Here is a 23187-nt window from a genome sequence, read left to right as displayed (position 1 = left end):
AGTGCAAGCTCATATTATGTCCAAACTGGTTTACAAGCAAGCAGGTTCTTCCTTTTAACACCTACTTCTTATGAAACATTTTTACCATTTTCTACATCACCAAAAAGAGAGACAAGAGTGTTCTGTAGTTGTTGAAAATATTTGCCAAATGCACACACATCTCATTTCAGTTCAGCATCACAGTCTTAAATCCCTTAGCTCTGTACTGCTGACAAAGTGATGTAGAATCAGATTTCTCTGGCTGAACTAAAAAGACCCTACAACGAGGTGCATTGATATTGATTCACAGCCTGTATTGCCAAAAGCCTTCTGTTTGCTTTGTTATCTTTGTTAATCATCCTGGGACTGCCTGCAGATTCTGCCCAAAGATTTCTCAGACAAAGTGATCTGTGAATATTACACAGGCCAAGGAAATTGTTTTAACTTGCTCTATAGCTCATGATTTTTCACCTTCAAAATTGCTGCTTTCAAAAGTAGTTGTAGCTGTTCTCTTAAGACAGGGAGTGAGGAGGTAAAGAGCACACATCACTGAGGTTAGCTTCTAATTTGCAGCTCATGATTCAGAAGCATGTTCACTTGTTCAAATCAAACTTCAGTAACTCAAGTGGGTTTTTAAAAAATTGAATGATGAAAGTGTAGCACCATTTAAACTGAGGGATGAAGCTGAAGCTGCTTAACATGTTTCATTTACAAACATTGACAGAAAAGTTTTAAGATATGGGAAGACAAAGCAGGAATAACAAACAAAGTTGATATGGCCAACATTTATTTGGATTTAATTGGGGGGAAAACAGTGAAACAATATGTCAAAATAGGAGATAAATTCATAAAAGTATTCCTCCTAATTGTGGAAAGTTAAGAGTTCAACTGAGACTCTTTTATTACACTCCAATGCATCTAACAAAATGTGCATGCACATGAAAGGTCACACCTTGGATAAAACTTTGTTGGTCTTAAAGGTGCCACTGAACTCAGACTTTTTTCCTCTAAATCCTTACCCAACCGTACTTAGAATCATAGGTCGTTTTCGCACTTAGCGTTTGCTCCCCTTATTCCGCGGCACAATTATGTCCGGATCATTTTTCTCGTTTTCGCACATTGCCTCTTTAGTGGAGTCGCTTTCCATGAAGCCCCGGCTCAAATCGTTTTCGCACTAGCATCGACTTGAGTTCGATGCCCTGTCAATCATTTTTTTTTTAAGCGCAAGTCTGGTTGCGTAACTACGTAACAACGTAACAAGAGCGTCACGTGTGCCGCTTCTGCTTATGGATTGGCTGCAGCTGTAGCATCCTCCACAGCCCTTTATGTGTTAACAGAAGCATTCACAGTGGAGAATCTGGATGTCAACTTCCCGCCACTGATGGTGATTGGCGGGTGCTCAGCACGCTCCGCGGAGTCGTCTGGGTGTCCCCAGTCGCCTCCGCTGGCTGCGTGGACTAACGCTATTTCGTTATAACGAAATGGTTGCGCCATAATGAAATGGTTATGGCGACACACTACACGTTGTTCAAACTGGAGAAAGCTTTTACATTTAAGCCTCCCAGCACTAGTGTGTGTGTGTGTGGCAGGTTCTTCCCTTCCCAGCCTCGCTCCCTCCCGGGTGGCGAAGCTGGGATTTCCTCCGCGCTCTGCCCTTTCCCCGGCTGGCGCTTGCAGCTGCAACGGCGACCTAACGAACTAATGAAATGGTTGCGCCATAATGAAATGGTTGCGTTATAACGAAATGGTTATGGCGACACACTACACGTTGTTCAAACTGGAGAAAGCTTTTACATTTAAGCCTCCCAGCACTAGTGTGTGTGTGTTTGGCAGGTTCTTCCCTTCCCAGCCTCGCTCCCTCCCGGGTGGCGAAGCTGGGATTTCCTCCACGCTCTGCCCTTTCCCCGGCTGGCGCTTGCAGCTGCAACAGTGACCTAACGAACTAACGAAATGGTTGCGCCATAATGAAATGGTTGCGTTATAACGAAATGGTTATGGCGATACACTACACGTTGTTCAAACTGGAGAAAGCTTTTACATTTAAGCCTCCCAGCACTAGTGTGTGTGTGTGTGGCAGGTTCTTCCCTTCCCAGCCTCGCTCCCTCCCGGGTGGCGAAGCTGGGATTTCCTCCGCGCTCTTCCCCCTCCCCGGCTGGCGCTTGCAGCTGCAATGGGGACCTAACGAACTAACGAAATAACGCAACAGCGGAAAAGCAATAATATCGCTATTACGCAAGAAATATGAAGTTAAAAAAAAATGGCCGTGCGGGCACTTTTGGGAAGCGCCGTGAAGCGCTGATGATTGGCCAAGGGGGTGGATGGGGTGGGAGGACGGAAAGGGAGAGGGTGACGCCCACAAAGCAGTCGATCCGGCGTGGATGGATTTCCCACAGCAAACTCCGCGGAGTGGATCCGGAGTGCATCCGGAGGTTTTCAAAAACTCCGGAAGCAGGTGGATCAAGATACTCCGGCGTGAAACCCCTGCAGCACCGGAGCAAACCACAGCGCTGGAGCAACAGGTGCGAAAACCAGGAAAAGATCCGGAGGTAAATGGGGTGCTACGCCGAAGTAAACGCTAGTGCGAAAGCGGCCATAGAGTGGGAAAGGACCTCCGAGGTCATCTAGTCCAAACCTCTGCACAATGCAGGAAATTCACAAATACCTTCCCCTAAGTTCACAGAATCAGCTTTGCTGTCAGATGGCTATCTAGCCTCTGTTTAAAAATCTCCAAAGAAGAAGAGCCCACCACCACCCAAGGAAGCCTGTTCCTCTGAGGAGCCACTCTGTCAGGAAGTTCTTCCTAATGTTTAGCTGGAAACTCTTCTGATTTAATTTCAACCCATTGGTTCTGATCCTACCTTCTGGGGCAGCACAAAACAATTCTGAACCATCCTCTACATGACAGCCCTTCAAGTACTTAAAGATGGTGATCATATCACCTCTCAGTCATATCCTTTCCAGGCTAAACATACCCAGCTCCTTCAACCTTTTCTCATAGGGCTTGGTCTCCAAACTCCTTACCATCGAAGTTGCCCTCCTCTGAACATGTTCCAGCTTGTCTGAATCCTTCTTAAATTGTGGTGTCCAGGGCATTCTTTGAGCAGGAACACACAGGAACATTGTGAGGCATGGGGTGGCTTAATATGCAAATGAGTTCCTGCTAGGCTTTTTCTACAAAAAAGCCCTGTTGGTGACCAAAACTGAACACAATACTCCAGGTGAGGTCTAACCAAAGCAGAGTAAAGCAATACCATGACTTCATGTGATTTGGACACTATACTTCTGTTAACAGCCCAAAATCACATTGGCCTTTTTAGTCACTGCATCACACTGTGGACTCATGCTCAGTGTACAGTTTACTAAGACCCCTAGATCCTTTTCACATATACTACTGCCAAGACAAGTCTCTCCCATCTTATATTTATGGATTTGATTTTTCCTACCTAAATGCAGAACTTTAGATTTATCCCTGTTAAAATTCATTTTATTTGTTTTAGCCCAGTTTCCTAGCCCTTCCATACTGTACCCTGTCTCTGTCTTCTACTGTATTTGCAATGCCTTACAATTTAATATCAACTGCAAATTTAATAAGCATTCCCTCTATTCCTTCATCCAAATAATTTATAAAGATGTTGAACAAAACAGACTCCAGGACAGATCCTTGAGGCACTCCACTTGCCATTCCTCTCCAAAAGGATGAGGAACCATTCACAAGCACTCTTTGGGTGCAATCTGTCAACCAGTTACAGATGCATCTAACAGTAACAGGATCCAACCATATTTTACCAATTTGTCAACAAGGATAGTATGTGGAACTGTATCAAAAGCCTTACTGAAATCAAGATAACTATGTCTACAGTATTCCCCGGATGCAGCAAGAAAGTAACAACAACAACAAAAAAATAAGATACAAAGTTAGTCTGTCATGACTTGTTCTTGAGAAATCCATGATGGCTCTTAATCACAGCCATCCTTTCTAGACGTTCCAGGACTGTTGATTTGTTCTAAAACTTTTCCAGGTATACTTGGAGATCACGGTTTGTTTGTGCCCCTGCCTTAATCCATGTCTCTGCTGACTGCTCATTATTTTATTATGCTGATGACCAGTGCTCCTTCTAAGCTGAGTTAGTGTGAGCTAGTTCACAGTTTTTTAGCCTCTGGCTCACACATTTTTGTCATTACTCAGGAAAAATGGCCTCAGAGCAAACTAATTTATGCAGTAGCTCACAACTTCAATGGCAGAAGCACATGAAATGGAATTTTTGCTCAAAGCTTAGAGGGAGTATTGCTGATGACTCAGAATGATCAGCTGCTATTTAGTCTTTTGTTGAAAACTGAAAAGTTGCAGGTTAGAGGAAGCAGAGGAATTCCTTCTACAACTGGAAACATAGGGTTTATAGGAAAATACTGTATAGTCAGTTTGGAATTTTTTTTCCATGCAGCCCCCCCCCCCAAAAAAAAATCTTTAATTCTTAATCATGCAATAGTTGATGCAGTGTACACATCAAAAGACATTATAATCAACTAGAAAAGCACTAAACCCTAGAACTGACAGATGTAAAACAGGAATGAAACAGGAATGAAACGTTTAACTAACGTTCTGCAGAATGAGTTTTTGAGAAAAGAACTTCAGGAGGGAAGAACTTGGGTTCCTTAATTATTAAAGAACCAATCATTGATAGACCCATGCATCTATAGAACTGGTGGGTAAGAATCAGGATGTACATTCAGTAGTTCTCCCTAGTGACCGTTAGACTGAGGCAATTATTATTACAGTACTACCAATGGCTCACAGAGTTAGATAAGCAAGACTGGGCAATTAGTTTTCTAATCTATCAAACACATTTTCCCTCAATGCCTACAAATGTACTGGAAATTATTTCAGTAACACTATTGTTCGGTATAAATGACTCTGAAGCTTCTATCTAACCCAATTATATAATGACAGAGACAACAATGCCATTAAATAGATAGCTTGAAGATACATATGACAGATCTTTCTATTTTACACTTTTGTACACATTAGAACAAGCTTGCCCAATCTCTACTTTATGGAAGGCAAACACAGGAAGAGAGCTCATTATCATATTATCCAACAAATCAGATCATAAAAAAATACAATGGTCTCCAGGGTTCACAGATGGTGTTCTTTCAAAGATTTATTCTGCTAAGGGTTGAGGCCAATAAGTCCTGCTTTATAAATGTCAACATAGTGATCTTTTTCAGTGAAAAGCAGACTGCCTGTAAAATATACTCTACACATGGGATCATCTCTATATTAGATTATTTGTTTCTTGATGTTTTCCCAATCATTAAGTTCTGCAGAGGAACAGAAATGTAATTTTGTTCTTAGCAGCAGAGTACTACTTTTGACCAATTGACCATTATTTTGTCTTTCAAGGGAAGGAACTTTAATTTTACTTCAATATCTTGTCAACTGTTCAACAGAAAACATCATGAGTAAGCTGCTTTGCAGGACAAAAGAGGTGCCAGATATATTACTCTAGGAAGCATTTCTACTAAAGCTATGCCCTATGTGGAATCCTTCTTAAGCAGTGACCCTGAAACATATATGGGAGGCAGCAATTCAGAAAACAAATCCTGTCCTACCCAAAATTTGCATACATTCAACCATCCAACAGCCATTCCCCAAGGAGCACTTCTCTGCTTGGGTTGAATTTCAAGGTGGCCAACAGCTACTTTTTTCCACCAGTGTTTCGACTCACTTAGTGACTGCAGCTGTGGAAAAGACAGCAAGGGTGGAAGTTGACTCCCCCCCAGCACTTGAAACACATCTTTGCCAGAATTCAAGGGGCAGCGGAGAGGGAGGCAAAGAGTCGGAGACAAAGAACTTCCTCCCCACCTCTATGCTGCTGTTGGAGGAGCAGCAGGAACCATCATGAAAGGAAGTTTGGGAGCTCGATGAGACCAATTTGGAAAATTCACTGTTCTCCCAATTCTATCTCATTTGTTACCTGTGGGACCTGGGATAACCAAACAAAAGCACGGACAAGCATGCAGGCACAATCTACTAATAATAAAATGCCCCAAACTGAAGGCACTTGAAAAGTCCTTAAAACATATAACCTAACCACTTGCCTTAAAACCAGAATGCATCACATATAAATGTTCAATAGTGGAAATTAAAACTGTGGCACATGTCATGTCTCGCTGCCACTACCACATGTAAAACTAAGCTTTGTGTGTGGAAAGATTAAGATGCGGAGTAATATTAAGCTTTATGGAGCAGAGGTCCATCAGTGGCTATTAGCCACAAGGTATAGATGGAAGACTACATCTAGAGCAGTGATGCTCTGCATTCTTGGTGCTTGGGGGAGCAATAGTGGGAGGGCTTATGAACTTCTGGCTCCATTGGTGGACTTCCTGATGGCATAGAGTGTTGGACTTAGTGGGCCACTGGCCTGATCCAACATGGCTTCTTTTATGTTCTTATGTATGCAGTAATTTCCAACTGCAGTCATTAGTCCAATAGCTGGTTGTTAAAGAGTGTACAGATTTTAGCCTTAGGATGAGGCAACACGCACTTAATGATCTGGAGAGTCACTCCTCATCCACATTCATGCCAGATATTAAAGTCTTTATGCATTATCATCAAGAATGCCACATACCAAAGTACAGAGACAATGAAGGCCTCACTTGCCAGGAGTCTGCCCTATTCAAATACTCTGTTTTTGGTTTTGCTTGTTACAAAGTCTTATTGTGCATTCTACAGGAGAGGATATCTATGAATAATGCAATTTCTGTGCATGATTGATAATGGGTTTATTGCTCAGGCACTCCTAACATGCTATTTGATATCCTATCAGCCTTATTTTCCAAAGGAAAACAACTGCTGTCGAAACCTGACATGTTTATCATTGCAAAGCCAAGCCAAACCAGTTATCAAAATAGAATAGCTCTTGGTATTACAATCTCCTGTCGAGCCTCAGGTAGTTCATAAAGAGTGCATGCTATAATTGCTATATTTTTTTTGTAAGTGCATTTTGCAAGGCTGCCAAAAACTGCCCCAGGTCCCTCGTCAAAGATACCTCCAAGGCCCCATCCCAACACAAACCAAACCAAACATGCACATCAGCACAAACACAAACCAAATATGATTTGAAAGCAAACCCCATGACTTGCCCTGATCTGTGGTCCCCTAGTGTGAGCAAGGCCCCCAGAATTTTGTTCTTCACCGTCTTCTCTTTGGGAAGCCCTGGCATTTGACAACTGCCTCTGTTGGAAGTGCTTCACTGGCTACATTTAAAGAGCTCTTGCCTAAAAGAATATAGTATTGTTCTTCTCCTTTACCAGTTAAGATATGACTGCTCTGCCCTTGCCTTGACCTTATGGCCCAGGCCAGCCCAATCTCATCAGATCTTGGAAGCTAAGCAAAGTTGGCTCTGGTTAGCACTAGGATGGTAGACTGCCAATGAAACTAGAGGTTGCTACATGGAGGCAGGCAATGGCAAATCACCTCCATTTGTCACTTGCCTTGGAAACTCTATGGGGTTGTCATAAATTGGCTGCAGTTTGATGACACTTTTCACAACTACTCCACCCTTAAGGCTCCTCAGAAGATGTTTACCAATGATGTAGAAACAAAGTTGAGATAGACCAGATTATGATAGTAGCCAATACAGCAGAACATTGAACTATATAAAAATCTTCACCCTGAATCATTGCTGCAATGTGTTAGAACTTCCTATGTTTAACAGGAGACATACTATAACAGCATGAGCTTCAAACACCCTTCAAAGATAGTCTTATATGGATGTGCAATTCAGATTTAGAAACTAATGCTAATTTTGAAATATTGGAAATACTTTTTAATCTGAATTTCATAATTCTGAATAGTCAAAAGAATACTGAATATTCCAAATCCTGCAACTTCTTTCCTGCTTGGAAAATGACATTAAAATATAACCCCCAGACAATCAAAGGTGGGTGGGGGCAGGGAGCTGAGTATCCCACAAGTCAAGTTGGCATGGTTGTGCAGATAGAACACCACTTGTACATACTCAAGAAGAATGACCCTTTGGCTTATCGAGACAAGCAAAGGTCTGTTTAGATAGGTCTGTCCAAGGGGAAAGCCAGAGTGAGGTCCTGTTCACCAATGAGCATGCCCAGTCAATGGGTTTTCCCCTAGGCAGGGACCACTGACAGTCCATGTCACTCTCCCCTGGAACCTGAATAAAGTTTGAGTCCAGTGGCACCTTTAAGTTCAACAAAGTTTAATTCAAGGTATAAGCTTTCATGTGCATGCACACTTCTTCTGATACAAATGAAACACAATCTCCTCAACCATTACATATAGGTAGAAAGGGGAGGTTAGTTACCAAGAGGAGCTAGTTAGAATCAAGATGCATAAGTAAATAGGCAATTGTAGCTGAGATTGGATTAAAGTGGTTAGTAAAATCTGTGAATAGCAGTAAATTAGCATACAAATATAAGAGTTAACAAATAGATGTGAGAACTGAGTTTGAGTCCAGTGGTACCTCAAGACCAACAACATTCTGTTTTGCGTATAAGTACAAGCTGGGTATAAGCAAGAATGGAGAGACTTGGCATGTGTAGATGCACACTTCTTAGTTACATTGAAACGGATTTCCTCAGGGCTTTCTTTTTTTTTTTAGAAAAAGCCCAGCAGTAACTCATTTAATATTAGGCTACACACCCTGATGTCACCATTGTTTCACACACAGAATTTCTGTAGAAAATGCCCAGCAGGTACTCATTTGCATTTTAGGCCACACCCCCTGATGCCAAACCAGCTGGAACTATGTTCCTGTGCATTTCTACTAAAAAAAAAAAGTCCTGGATTTCCTCAAATGTTACATAACCTGAGTTATGTTAAGCTAGTTTTCCTTAACATCATTCTCATTCAGCTAGGCTTCCCTAAGGAGCCCACTGAGTATGAGGGTCCAGCACATACCAGGCCCTATTCATAAAGCAGGGCATTGCAGGCTTTCTGCCTCTTTCTCCTATCTCTTCCATTCTCAAATGCTACTCCAGGATTGTGCCTACATATTCCACTGTGCCAAGCCTAATGATAACTGGAGTAGCCACTTGTTATTCTATCATTAACTACCCACTACTGCAGTCTGTTGAGCAGTGCTACCTAGGTTACTTGCTCCCCACCCCAGCTATCTTCTGCTTCACTGTTGGCCTGGTCAAGTTTCACTCAAACTGCTCACGGCTCTGAATTTCCAGATTGGAGCCATAACCCAATGGTCTGGTACAGCTGTCTGGCAGCTGTAGCTATTGCTTTGTTCTTGCCACATCTGCTCTGGTCTTTAAGGTCAGAAAAACTGGGGTAAAGTTGAATGTTAAATGATACTTTTTTTAAAAAAAAAAGTGGGTTTTCCTGCTTTTAGTGGGAAGTTGATATTTCCTATTAATTGTAATGGAATTCAAAATATCCAGAAATTTTGAGTTTTTTAACATTCCAGATTCTGAATCTGATCACAATTAGTTATGTGAATTGCAAATCTGGACATTGGTGCTCATACACACACACAGACACACACACACACACAGAGAGAGAGAGAGAGAGAGAACGTGCCAGTAGTGCTGAATGAATTACAATGATAAACATGTCCAAAAATTCTGCTTTATCCCAACAGAGCAGATAAAATACATTTCTACCCATCATTGTAACCTTGATTTCCAGGGTGAATACCTAGTATGTTTCAGAGCTAAGAACACGAAAAGCCAAAAGATGGGCATTTCCACTGCTGAAAAAGTGAAGTGGGGGCCCCCTGACCACCAAATCATGGAGCATGCATGGGCAAAAGTCATGTAGGATGTAGGCTATAGTAAGGAGTAGATTTAGGTGAGACTGAATGGAAAAAACAGCTGGATCCACCAGAAGGACATAGGATTCTTATATCATTACAGAGGCTAATTCCCTGTCCCCAAGTATTTCCCTTCTGCTCTAGTCAAGTTGATTATATTATGCACTATGCATGTAACAGTATTCTGAAATGTGAAAGCAACCCCATTCCTTTCCATACACGGAGAAGTGTTATATGTACATCCCTTTGCATATGTGAAGCATGCATGGACAAAAGTTTTATTTGAGATTTTATGCATGGACAAAAGGTTTATTTGAGATTTTATAACCATATGAATTCTCAAAGTGGAAAACAATACTAAAAATTTAAATGACATTTTAAACCTTCAAGCAAATAATAAAAAAATTGAATCAGCAGCATTATGTTAGCAACAAGGAAAACCAAACAAAACCCACTAGACTTCATCGTAGAAGTCAAAAGCTTTCCTACAACAAACAGCCCTTGATCAAGTTCTTTGATCTCTTGGAATCTCAAGTGACAGTGCTCAGTTTATTTTTGAATATAACTGAGCCAGTCTTGTTACCAAATTTCATGACAACTCATATTTAAAGTTCAAGTTTCTTTTAAGGTTTCTTGCCAAGGTTAATATTCTTGGCAATATTAATGAAGACTGATAGAAATATAGCCTGTTTCTATATAAATGGTTTATACATTGCATTAAATGGTATACAAATGACATAAAAGAAATGAACAAAAATTAGAGATTTTCAAAAGAAAGTAGGCAAGAATGGCCCTTTTGACTGTATAGAGAGAAACAATAAAATATATATCTGTCCATCACTAAACTCAACCTCAGAAAAAGAACAGCACCTGCAACAAAGCCTCAATTGAGAACCAGAAAGATGTTATATGTTCCTGGCACTAACAATCAACCAATCTTGCCACCACATTCTGATCTCTGTCCCTTCAGTGAACCCAGTGAGGAAGCCTTTGAAAGTGTGAGAATTCCATGTGTCAATTTAAGTTATACATTTTCCCTCTAGATACAGGATATTTCATTCTTTGTGAAATGGACTGAATTATTCATTGATTCTTCAAGTATTTTCCTAATTTTGTGATGTTGAGGTGAAGAATATTTCACTGAATTAGTTCCTTATATTATTCTACACCTCTCCTGCTCATAAAATCCATTATTTTTCACAACTTCTTGGCACTCCTTTCTGCACTGTGGTTTACAGTGGCTTTCATAACAAGATAACGTTGTGTTTGCACAGCCAATCTGATCTCCACACTTTGGGAATTCAAACATGTGTCAACACTTCCTGGAAGACCTCACACAACACTGAATTCTGTTTAGCACCATGATGCCAATATATCAATTCAACCTTTGTCAAGTCATCATTGAAGGCCATGAAGTTCAAGCAACTGAAGAAAAGAAATGGATATTGCAAAAAGGGCTTTAACACAAGTCCCCAAAGTGGGCAGAAATGAAAAAGGCACAAGACATTTTTTATTATGTGCAGAAGACAGAAACATTTCATACTTGGTCAGGATCTACTCTTGTCATTTTCAGCTCCTGAACTCAAAGATGAAGCTGCCTTAAAGCATTCTTCACTGACCTCAGCTTCCATCACTGTAAATTTGGAAATCCACATTATAAACTCCATCAAGTGGCAGTTTGTTCTGGTTCACAAACTACAAAATTCTAAAAAGGCAGGCCCTTACCTGGGAAAGGTGATGTCAACACTGGTATTTTGATCGGTGACAAGGTGAGCACATGACATGGCTGGACACTGGCTGTTGATGGTCCCTGAGGGGCTTCCGCATCTACCGACACCATGGCTGCAGCAAATGCAATTGTCTGGTTACTGCCAGCATGTTTAAGGCAACCACCTATGGAAAAACCAAGTAGGGTTTGTATTATTTTTAGGGAATGCTAGCAAACTGCCATTCACAGAAATTGTTTACTCAATGCCCTGATGTTGCAATAGTGCTGCAGTAAAGCAACAGATGGTGCCAAAACACTCCCATGTCATTGCCATGAATAAAACACATCAGCACTTAGGCCTCTCAGGACACATATATTATATATATTAGCCTAAGGATGTGTTGGGAACAGGGGATGAACTGGGTTTATATACAGAGCACTAAGTTTCAAATTCTTTCTCAGTTAGGGTTGCCAGCCCCCAAGTGGGAGTGGGTGATTCCCTCAATTTTGCAAGCTCCTGCCCATTGGCAGCCAGCTGGCTGACTGGGGGAAACCTTGCCCTCAACAGCCATGATCTAGCATGACGTCCCAACATGAAGACATCACGTGGAAGTGACATCATCATGTCAGGGACATCACACACCAACGCTCTGGTATTTCGGGCAAAACTCTATAGTAACCATAGAGTTATGCCCAAAATAGCGGAGTGTCACAGCATGACATCTCCAGTGTAATGACATCACTTCTGCATGGCTCATCACATTATGCTCAGCAACATCATGTCCCCTATTCCTGGAAAGCTCCCTCCCACCCCCTGCTGGCAACAGTCTAGATCCTATTCTCAGCCATTAATCTCACTGTAGATGCTGTCAGAAGAAATGCAGTTAATCACAGTCAGATACTGAGAATTACATTAGTGAAGTTCCTGAAGCAACTGTGAAAGGCAGAATGAATGAGTTAAGAATGAAAAGCAATCTCACAGCACCGTTATGATACATCATAGCTCTTAAATGGATTCAAGTCCAGTGGTATCATAGAGACCAACAAGACTTTGGGGTATACGTTTTCAAGAGTCAAAGCTCCCTTCATCAGACACAAATTGGAATGGAGATGGCTGAGTCTTTATATCCCAGTCAGAAGGTGGGAAGGGTCTTACAAAGAAGGAACTCAGGATGCAGAGGAGCAGAGGAGGATGCAGAGGAGCAGTGCATGTTGTAATCAGCTTGACTGGCACAGAAGGGAAATGCTTTGGTGGCAGAAATTTAGCATCTGTATTGATATAAGAATCCTATGTCACTCTGAAACTATCTTCATTCAAATGACATCACTCTTGACACTTCAACTTTTACTCCCGTCTTTTACAACCCGTCTTACAACCCGTCTTTACAACCCATCTTACAACCCATCTTTACAACCGCCTCTCCCCACATGTTCCCCAGAGAGTACTGAGGCCGGGAACCCAAAATCTCGCTTGAAATCCACCAGAGAAAGGGCTTTCTCTGTTATGGCCCCTACATGGTGGAATCAGCTGCCGGAAGAGGTGAGGGCCCTGCGGGACCTTGTTCAGTTCCGCAGGGCCTGTAAGACGACCCTCTTCCAGCTAGCTTACACCTAGCTGTGATGAGAACTCAATGTAGCTTGCCAGACTCCTGTTTTTTTTATATATATATATATATATATATATATATATATATATATATATATATATATATATATATATATATATATGGAATGTTTACTGGTTTTTAAGGTTTTAACTGTTTTAAATGTTTAACTGTCTATATATTTAAATATTGTTTAATTTTATGTTTTACTAATTGTTGGGAGCCGCTCTGAGCCATTTGTGGGAAGGGCGGGATACAAATCATAAATAAATAAATAAATACTCTCTCTGTAATCAGTAGTGCAGTACCTATCTACCTCAGACAGCTACCTTAAGAACTAAATGAAATGAGGACATATTGTGTCCCTTGAGCTTCTGAGAAAGAAATCTCTAATAATAATCACAGATTGTATAGTTGGGAAGATAACCCAATTAGGGCAAGACTACCATTGCTGAATGAAGTGTAATAAAGAGGAGCAGTGTCAGGGTTACTGCCTTTTAAGTACAGAAGTGATATAGCTAAGTGAATACAGCCCCTCCCAATCACGCTGTCAAAAGGCGGCATAGGGCAGGGGCTGCCCTATGGAAGGATGGGAGGCTAACGGGCCTTCCCACCCATCCAGGGAGTTGGTGGGGGCGGGGTTATGGGGTATTATAAGCCCCAGCCCCGCCTGGAATGTCGCAGTTCTTTTTGTTCTTGGCCCCGGCAAGACGCACACTTAGTTCATGCGTGGGGCGGCCTAGAGTGAGGCCAGCTGAGCCACAGCTTTGCAGCGGGTGGCAAAGGTTGCGGTGTGCTCTTTCTGGCGGTCAGGAGCAGCGGGGATGAGGATGCAGCGGCCGGGAGCCATATGGCCCCGGAACAACAAGGAGGCGGCGGACACAGCCTGCATTGCAGCAGATTGAGTGACCCTCTTCCTTCAATTCAGGATGTGGGGGGGTTGGGGTTGGGGTCTGCACAGCCAAAGGTTTTCCTGAGATGGGCCGCTTGGGGAGCTTCGTAGCCCTACAGGGACCTTATTGCAGGTTTATTTGCAAGGGGGTGGTAGCTATATTTTCAGGGACTCCCAGTGCAATGGGCCCTAAGAAAAGGACGGGGAAGCCCAAAAGGAAGCAGCCCCTTAGGAATCTGGCCAAGAGGCATTCGGAGACTCCCGTCCTGGGTAAGGAGGAGGACGCCAGAACAAAACAGGCCATTATGGACCAGTTGGGGGCATTGGAGCGACAATGGGGCCTGGAGCCTGGGGCTTTGGGGCAGGCAAAGGGGTGGAAGGCTGCTAGAACGTCCACGCAGGCTTTTGAGCAGGAGGTCCTCACACATCTTTCTGCTCTACAGGGGAGTGCCACCCTAGAAAGTGGCGGTGTGGGCCCTAGCCATGTTCCGGTGGAGGAGGATGAACCAGAGTCTGAGGACGAGGGCGACGCCCAGGGCACTGCGAGCCGTCCGGGGTGAGCAGAGGTTCCTGCGCCTGTGGCAGTTGCAGTCACTGTGGAGGATCTGGAGGTTAAGTCCAGTGCCCAGATCAGTGGTGATTGGCCTTGGGGGCAGTGGGGCTCTCATGCATGCCACAGCTGGCTGCCCCTGCGGTCATGCAGGGTTCAAGCATGGGGGGCAAGGTTATCAGTCATCCCTGCACTTCACAGCTGGCTGCAAATCCAGTGCAGGGTCAGTTCCTTTCATGGGGTCCGGCCCAATTTCCCCAGCTTTAGGAACTCAGTCGTCCTCCCTGGGCACTCAGCACAAGCAGACCGCCTTGGGGCCAGCACCCCTGTGTATCATGGCAGCCAGGATGGCCCCCCCACCCCTGGAGGACATGGGGCATGGCCCCAACCCCCTATGGTGTCATTTCCTTTCAATGTCGCCCGTTTGGGGACACGGCCATGCCTCTGGGAGACCATTTGATGGCAGCAACCAGGGGAAAGATACTGAAGGGGGAAAATGTAGATGTTTTTAGCCTTCTTTATAGGGAGCTCGAAAAGAAGGATAAGGAGGAACTAGATTATAAAGATAAACAGAAATTGAAGCGGAGAAACGTGGACAGGACCTGGGCCAACTGGTTGCCGGGGTTTCTGATGTACACAGGCGTGATAGCGCACGCACAGCCTTTCATGGTGGCCTCGCTGTTCCAGTACTGTGACATCATCTACAAGGCCTATATGGACTTCGTGGTGCTGCTTGGTTGCAGTATGATGAGGAGTTCCGTATGAGGGTGACCCTTAATCCGGCCATTCCCTGGGACCAGATCAACCAGCAGCTGTGGCTGCAGTTGATGTTGCCGGTTAAGCCCAATAGCAGGGACATGTCTGATAGTGGACACCTAGTGAGTAAGCAAGCAAATCCCTCGGGGCCCCGCTTACAAGCGGGACAGTCAGTTCAACCCCGGCTCCTTTGTTGGGAGTATACTTCCCAGGGGGGTTGTAACAGAAAAACCTGCAAATACAAGCATGAGTGTCATTTGTGTGTGTGGGGGGGGGTGCATGCTTTCTCAGTATGCAATAAGTCAAACCCAAAGGGAGGCAACAAGCGTCCCACGCCTGGGGGACCTTCCCAGCAGTCTGGAAAAGGGGCCCAGTCCCATCAAAATGACAGTACTTAGGCGCCTTTTGGCTGATTACCCAAATGCAGTGAATAGGAAGTATTTATACGAAGGCTTTGCCTTTGGGTTCCATATTCCATTTCAGGGCCCCAGGGGTCCAGTCATGGAGCATAATTTGCACTCAGTGCAGGGTATGGAGCAGGTAGTTCAGGAGAAGGTAGCAAAGGAGTGCGCTGAAGATTGGGTCCTCGGCCCCTTTGCCGCTCCCCCTGTGCCAAATTTGCATATATCCCCCTTAGGAGTAGTGCCCAAGAAGGCAGCAGGTGAATTCTGTTCAATTCACTACCTGTCATACCCAAGTGAGGTGGGGTCGGTGAATGTTGCTATTCTTGACCATCTTTGTTCTGTTAAGTACACCTCATTTGACCAGGCAGTCAAGGTGGTGCGAAGCTGCGAGGTGGGCACGGAAATGGCGAAATGCAACATTAAGTCTGCCTTTCGTCTCCTTCCAGTCCACCCTGCAAACTTTGAACTACTGGGTTTCGCGTTTGAGGGCAAATTTTACACGGCTAGGGCCTTACCCATGGGTTGCTCTATATCATGTGCTCGTGGGTTGCTCTATATCATGTGCTGCCTTTGAGCATTTTAGTACCTTATTAGAATGGGCCTTAAGGTGTCAGGCTGGTTCGGCTGACACGGTTCATTACGTTGATAACTTCATTACGTTCATGGGTCAAGTGGGGTTGGGCCAGTGTGCCCGGCTGCTGGAGCCCATGAAAAGACGGAAAGCCCAGCCTCGGTGCTGACATTTTTAGGCATTGAATTGGACACTATGCAGCAAGCTTCACGGCTGCCTGCTGAGAAGGTTCAGGGTCTTTGGGTTAAGTTAGCAGCGTTGAAGGCAAAACGGAAGGTTTCCCTTCTGGAGCTTCAGCAGTTCTTGGGCCACCTTAACTTTGCGTGCAAGGTGGTGGCTGTCGGGAGGGCTTTTCTGTGGCGACTGTGTAACACCATGGGTGCCCTGCATCTCCCTCATCACTGACTGCAGATGACTAGAGGCATGTGCAATGATCTGGAGGTTTAGGAACAGTTTTTGGGGTCCTTCAATGGTGTCTCCTTTTGGAGAGACGACCTGAGGATTGAAGCCGACCTCCAGATCACATCTGAAGCAGCTGGATCCATTGGTTTTGAGGTGTGCTTCCGTACCCATTGGTGTGCAAAGGAATGGCCTACTGAATGGTTAACTAGTGATCTCTGTCAGAATTTGACCTTTTTGGAATTTTTTCCTATAGTGGTAGTGGTTCAGCTGTGGGGGGGCCGAGCTCATTGACCATGTTGTGTATTTTTTGATGTGACAACCAAGCAGTAGTTCACGTAATTAACACTCTCTCCTCAAAATTGGAGCCGATGATGAATCTGGTTAGGGCCTTCACGTTACGTTGTTCGTGCTTGAATGTTTTGTTTCTTGCCAAACATGTGCCTGGAGTGTGTAACGGTGTGGCAGATGCCCTGTCTCGCCAGCAGATGGAGCGATTTTGCCAGCTTGCACTGGGCGCCAACCTTTGGCTGACACGGATGCCCCCGGATATGTGGAGGCTTGGAGGACTGAGGCTAACCGGGCAATGCAGTTAGCCCTGGCTCTCAGCACCAGGAGGGCATATGATCACACACTTTTTCAGTTTCATTCCTTTAGGGAGCAGGTAGGGTTGCTGGGATCCAGCAGGGATTGAGAGGGCCAGGCGCAAGGCTAAAAGGGCCCTCCAAAAGGCATTGGGCGGGGGCTTAGGTATTTATCTGCCCCACCCTGCAATTCAGGCTGAATGTGCAGATCTGTATCGGGCCAATGGGGTCCATCTGTCCATTAAGAGTAACAGGGCCTTTTTTCAAGATCTCCTGCTGGGGCTGTGGATGGCTCTGGACCACCCAGTGGGCGCAAGCGCCTAAGCTGAGGCTTGGCACAGGCGGTGGCTAGAATTAGTTTAAGGCCATTAAGGATTTCGGCATCCACCCACGGCCTACCCTGTTTTAGGGAGGTAGCAGGCGCGAGCAGCAGCTGGGCTGTACGGCTCTCTGCTGTGTGCGCCTGCCACTGGTTGCCCTCCTCTATTAAGGTGTGCCTGGTTGGCAGAGACTGGGGCAGGGGAGAGGAAACCCGGCCTTGGCTGGCCTGGCATTAGCCAACTCACTGGCTCATGCTGGGGGCAGGGTGGTTTACCCTTGCAGGACAGGGAAGGGTCACGGTTTTCCCTTGGCCTGGTCCTGCTGTTAGCAGGCCCCCATGCCAGTTTAAAATGGTAAATAAAGTTGCCCATTTGTTACCCAACAATGTGTGAGCCTCTTTATTCTGACTGGGGGGGGGGCAATACAGCCCCTCCTGACTGTGCCGCTGCCTGGAAGGATGAGAGGCTAACGGGCCTTCCTGCCCATCCGGGGAGTTGGAGGGGACAGGGTTATGGGGCCTTATAAGCCCCAGCTCTGCCCCAAACATCACAGTTCTTTTTGTTCTCGGCCCATCCTCCCACCCAACGATAGTACAGGCTTCACCAGTTGCCAGTTTATGGGACCAGGTAGGAATTTTTTTCACCTCAACCGATTGGCCGTGGTTGGGGTGTGTTTCACCTACCTTGTACTATTTGTTGGCGCAGGGGTTTTGAGTAGGGCGGTGTCATTAGGGTATGTTTGGCTGGAATTAGTTTAGGGCCATTAAGAATTCCAGTGTGCAGATGGCCTTTCTTCCCCGTCTCTTTATTCTGACGGGGGGGTGGGGGGAAATGAGAGCCCTATTAAAAGACCATGGGTTTTGTTGCGATAAAGAAGAATGAATCTCTTCCTTCCTAACTTGCATATCTACAGGAAATGGGTTTCGGGGGAGACCACTGGTGTTCAATCATGGCTAAGTATGTTAACTAAACAAGGGAAATGGATAGTAAAAATCTTAAGGAAAGCTAATTTGACAATCACCAGCTGTTACCCTCTCCGTACTAAGCTGTGCATTCAAAAATTGAGCAATCATTAGCTTATTATGTCATTTAGCAAATGTTTGCAGTTCAGATAGAAATCCTTCAGGCACTATGAGGCAACAAATAATTCTGGAAAAGCTCTGTTTGAACCAAGTCATGACTTTGGGCATTTTGGGACATTACTACCCTCCTCCTCCTTTCAAGTATATTTGTTCCAGTATTCCTTTGCATGTTAAACAGTCTCTGGGTTCTGCTCCTTGATCACTGGGAATACAAGCACCCTCAGCTAATAGATAAAATTCAACTGGTCTAGATAAAGGGACAAAATGAGAAAATATTCCCTGTTGTTGTTTTTTTAATAGGCATTCATTTTAGATAGATAGATAGATAGATAGATAGATAGATAGATAGATAGATAGATAGATAGATAGATAGATAGATAGATAGATAGATAGATAGACAGACAGATAGATAGATAGATGTCATTTAAATGTATAATGTACATCTTACATATAACACTCATTACTGACAACAAAAAAACACATATATTTGACAGGAAAAAAATCAGGGTGACAAAACAGACAATGGCACAAAAATAAAGAATCACAGCTTTGATATGCACAAGGGACATGAAAAATACAAATGGGAATTTTGTGGCTGAAACAATAGGGATGACAAAATCTTCCCTCTCTCATCAGATACTGCAAAGAGAATAATGCTAAACATCCCCACATTCCCTAGACAGTTATGTCATACACCAGATCTAGTTTAAAACAAACTCCTGCCCCAGACAAAGCCTTTCTGATAATCCTTATTTACTTGGTTTATTTAATTTACTTATTTAAGCATTTCACCCCACTTTTGTCTCAGGAGGACCCAAAGAGGATTACAAAATACAAAAAATACAATATAAATAAACAAAGAGAAAACAAATCACATCCTGAGGTTTTTTGTGGTGGGCCCACCTCCCTCAAGGCACCAGGCGACAAGGCAATGGGGCTAAGAGCCAATGCCGAAGAGCAATTTAGCTTGGTGGTCCTGGGAGGTAATCCTCCCCTTTCTTCCAGCCATAGCAAGCTGCTACCAGGCAAAAGATGGAAGGGAAGTCTCTTCCAGGGTGGTCCCTACCCTCTTTCTCCCAGCTGACCAGTTAAGTTTGGGTGGGGGCTGTTTGGGTCCATTTGGTTCATGGTTAGGTTTCATGCCCATCCCTACTTGTTTGCTTTTTGTGGCTTGAACAATCAAAGCTTTTGGCACAACAATGTACTTGTAGACCAATACTGCACAGCTTGGGCAGCTTGGAATATGAACTCTTCTCCATTGCACACTGTATCATTACTGGCTGCTGATTTGGTGAGATGCCTACCTTCCAATACACTGGACAGGGCAGATTAGGGATGGTGGCAATCATCTGTAGCTCTTTGTTCTACCTGTTTGTTGTGCAAAAGTTCCCCTGATGAATTGCCAGCTTGCATTCTTGCTCATCACAGTATATCAGGTTAAATCAACAGAACACTACTGCCTACTAATTTACCTTATAAATTAAAGCAAAATTGTAATCTATTTCCTTTATTTTGTATCCTGCTTTTTCAATTAGGTCCTCAATGCAGCAGAGTTATGAAAAATCAAAAACTGACTTTAAAAACAATATATACATACAACAATTAAATACATAACAGGAAGGAAGCTGAAAGAAATCCACCCCCCCCCCCCAAAAAAAGTCTTCACCCGCTAAAGGAAAATAATGAGAGAAGAAGACACACAAATCTTGGGGAGGCAATTCCACATTTTGGTGCCAATGATGATTGTAATGTTCAGGTAGGCTCATACAGGAGTAGGCAGTCCTTAAGGTATGCTGGCCCCAAGCCATGTAGGGCTTTAAAGATCAATATTAGTACTTCCAATTAGGCCAGGAAACAAGCTGGGAGCCAATGTGGATGAACAAAACTAAACTGATATCGTCCTATGACACTCCAGGCAACATTTTGCCTGAAGCATTCTATACCAATTGTACTACAGCACATTGCAGTAATCCAATACAAATGTTGCTGGGGCAGGTATCACAATGCAAGATATATATCCAGTAAAAGTTGAAGCTGGCTCACCAGCAGAACCTAGTGAATGGTGCTCCTGGCCATTCTCACCCTCTGTTCAGCCAGCAGGAGATTGGGGTTCAGCAGCACCCTAAAGCTGTGAACTAGTTCTTTTAAGGAGAAGGCAACTCCATCTAGGACTGGAGACAGTTCAATACATAAGCCAGTCATTCTGCCTACCAGTAGTACCTCTGTTGTGTTGGGATTAAGCTTCAGTTTATTAATTCTCATTCATCCTAAAGCTGCCTCCAGGTACCATTTCAAGTTGCCACAGCCTTTCTGAGATCTGGTGGAAGCTTGAGATAGAGCTGTGTATCATCCCCATATTGTAAGGTTGCCAATCCCCAGGTGGGGGCAGGGGATCCCCCGGTCTGGAGACCCTCCCCCCGCTTCAGGGTCATCAGAAAGCGGGGGAGGGGAGGGAAATGTCTGCTGGGAACTCTATTATTCTCTATGGAGATTTATTCCCATAGAAAATCATGGAGAATTGATCTGTGGGTATCCGGGGCTCTGGGGGGGCTGGTTTTTGGGGTAGAGGCACCAAATTTTCAGTATAGCATCTAGTGCCTCTCCCCAAAATACCCCCCAAGTTTCGAAACAATTGGACCAGGAGATCCAATTCTATGAGCCTCAAAAGAAGGTGCCCCTATCCTTTCCTATGGAAGGAAGGAATTGAAAAGGTGTGCCATCCCTTTAAATGTGATGGCCAGAACTCCCTTTGGAGTTCAATTATGCTTGTCACAGCCTTGATCTTGGCTCCACCCCTAATGTCTCCTGGCTCCACCCCCAAAGTCCCCAGATATTTCTTGAATTGGACTTGGCAACCCTACCATATTGGTCACAACTCAGAACAAATCTCCAGATGACCTCACCCCAAAGTTTCATGTAGATGTTATAAAGCATGTGGGGCCAGGTAGAGCCCTGGGTTTCTGAAAGACTTGAGAATAAAGCAGAAGATCAGAAGCCTCATGAGCAGGGCTTTTTTTGTAGCAGGAACTCCTTTGCATATTAGGCTACACACCCCTGATGTAGCCAGTCCTCCAAGAGCTTACAGGGCCTACTGTAAGCTCCAGGAGGCCTGGCTACATCAGGGGTGTGTGGCCTAATATGCAAAGGAGTTCCTGCTACAAAAAATGCCCTGCCCATGAGTGTATAGAAGTTTCATGAGCAGTTTTTTTTCAGATCCCAGCTGTAACAATATAAACAAATGAAATTTCAACTAATTAATAACAAATATATAATTTCTCAAAACGGATCACATAATCTACTTTCGATATGCAGTATATGTTTTACTATTATGTTTTGGGTTTTTTTTCTTTTTTGTTCTTTTCTTGGCTACGCAACTTACCTGTATATGTAATACTTGGAGAAAAGCTTGTGGAAACTAAGAAATCCAATAAATTTTGAATTTAAAAAAAATGGATTACATTAGGCCAGAATGTTAAATCCTATATAGTTTCTTAATGTGAAATATATGTAGGGCATAAAAAACTGAACATATTGATGATATAAAAAATACTTAGAAGTAAACTTCATTAGTACTAATGTGTTTAGAAGGAAATATTTAATACCATTATCTTTCAGCCACCTGGACAACGCTGAAGGCTTCAATTTATAATCTAACTCAAGGATGTCTGGATCCTCTCAAAAGGCTTTTTTTCCTTTCTATGTGGTTGCAGTTCAACTCACATAAACATGATAGTGCCAAATGCAACATCACACCTTGATTTCCACTAGCCAGATTTCACTGAAATTCATCAATTTTGGTATCTCTATTTATGGGGGCCTCCTAACATGTTGGCGGTCGACAAACTGTCAAAGTTACAGCAGAACAGCAACAGCGATCAATATCCATATGGCACCAGCAATAGCAACAACAGTTAAGAGCCACATGGCAATACTTATGTTGCAAAACAGCAAAATGCATAATCCTGACAACCATTAACTTCAGATGGTGATCCAGCCAAGGCTGCTTGCCTTTGCTCTATTTTGCCATCAATCAATTTTAAAAAGAAACGAACAGGGAAAAGAAAACTCGCATGAGAAGTGCCCCATTATCTCAGAGTCTTCCATATTCAACTGTACGGCTGAATTATTTGAGGGACATGAAAGGACAGAAATCAACTATTAGATATATATGTTTCTGCTTCTTTTCAATTAGACTATTTTATTTTTTCATGGAGAGGCCTTTTAGTAACTTGACTAGGGTTGCCAAGTCCAATTAGAGAAAAATCTGGGGACTTTGGGGGCGGAGCCAGGAGACTTTGGGGGTGGAGCCAAGAACAAGGATGTGACAAGCATAATTGAACTCCAAGGGAGTTCTGGCCATCACATTTAAAGGGACAGCACGCCTTTTAAAATGCCTTTCTTCCATAGGAAATAATGAAGGATAGAGGCACCATCTTTTGGGGCTCATAGAATTGGACCCTCTGGTCCAATCGTTTTGAAACTTGGGGCGTATTTTGGGGAGAGACACTAGATGCTATACTAAAAATTTGGTGCCTCTACCT

At 43.8% G+C, this 23187-nt stretch overlaps 1 protein-coding gene across 1 annotated transcript in view; it reads right to left on the bottom strand.

Moving 5' to 3' along the window:
* Positions 1-23187, bottom strand: part of LOC132590791 (transcription elongation regulator 1-like protein) — an 81938-nt gene that overhangs the window by 22866 nt on the left and 35885 nt on the right. The window contains exon 5 of the mRNA XM_060263718.1: positions 11502-11669. Within this exon, the coding sequence (XP_060119701.1) occupies positions 11502-11669 (168 nt within the window). The remainder of the gene's footprint in view (positions 1-11501; positions 11670-23187) is intronic.

This window comes from Heteronotia binoei, unplaced genomic scaffold (assembly GCF_032191835.1).
Source record: "Heteronotia binoei isolate CCM8104 ecotype False Entrance Well unplaced genomic scaffold, APGP_CSIRO_Hbin_v1 ptg000757l, whole genome shotgun sequence".
Lineage (NCBI taxonomy): Eukaryota > Metazoa > Chordata > Lepidosauria > Squamata > Gekkonidae > Heteronotia > Heteronotia binoei.
The sequence above is the reverse complement of the archived record's forward strand: the minus strand, read 5'-3'. Positions and strand labels throughout refer to the sequence as shown.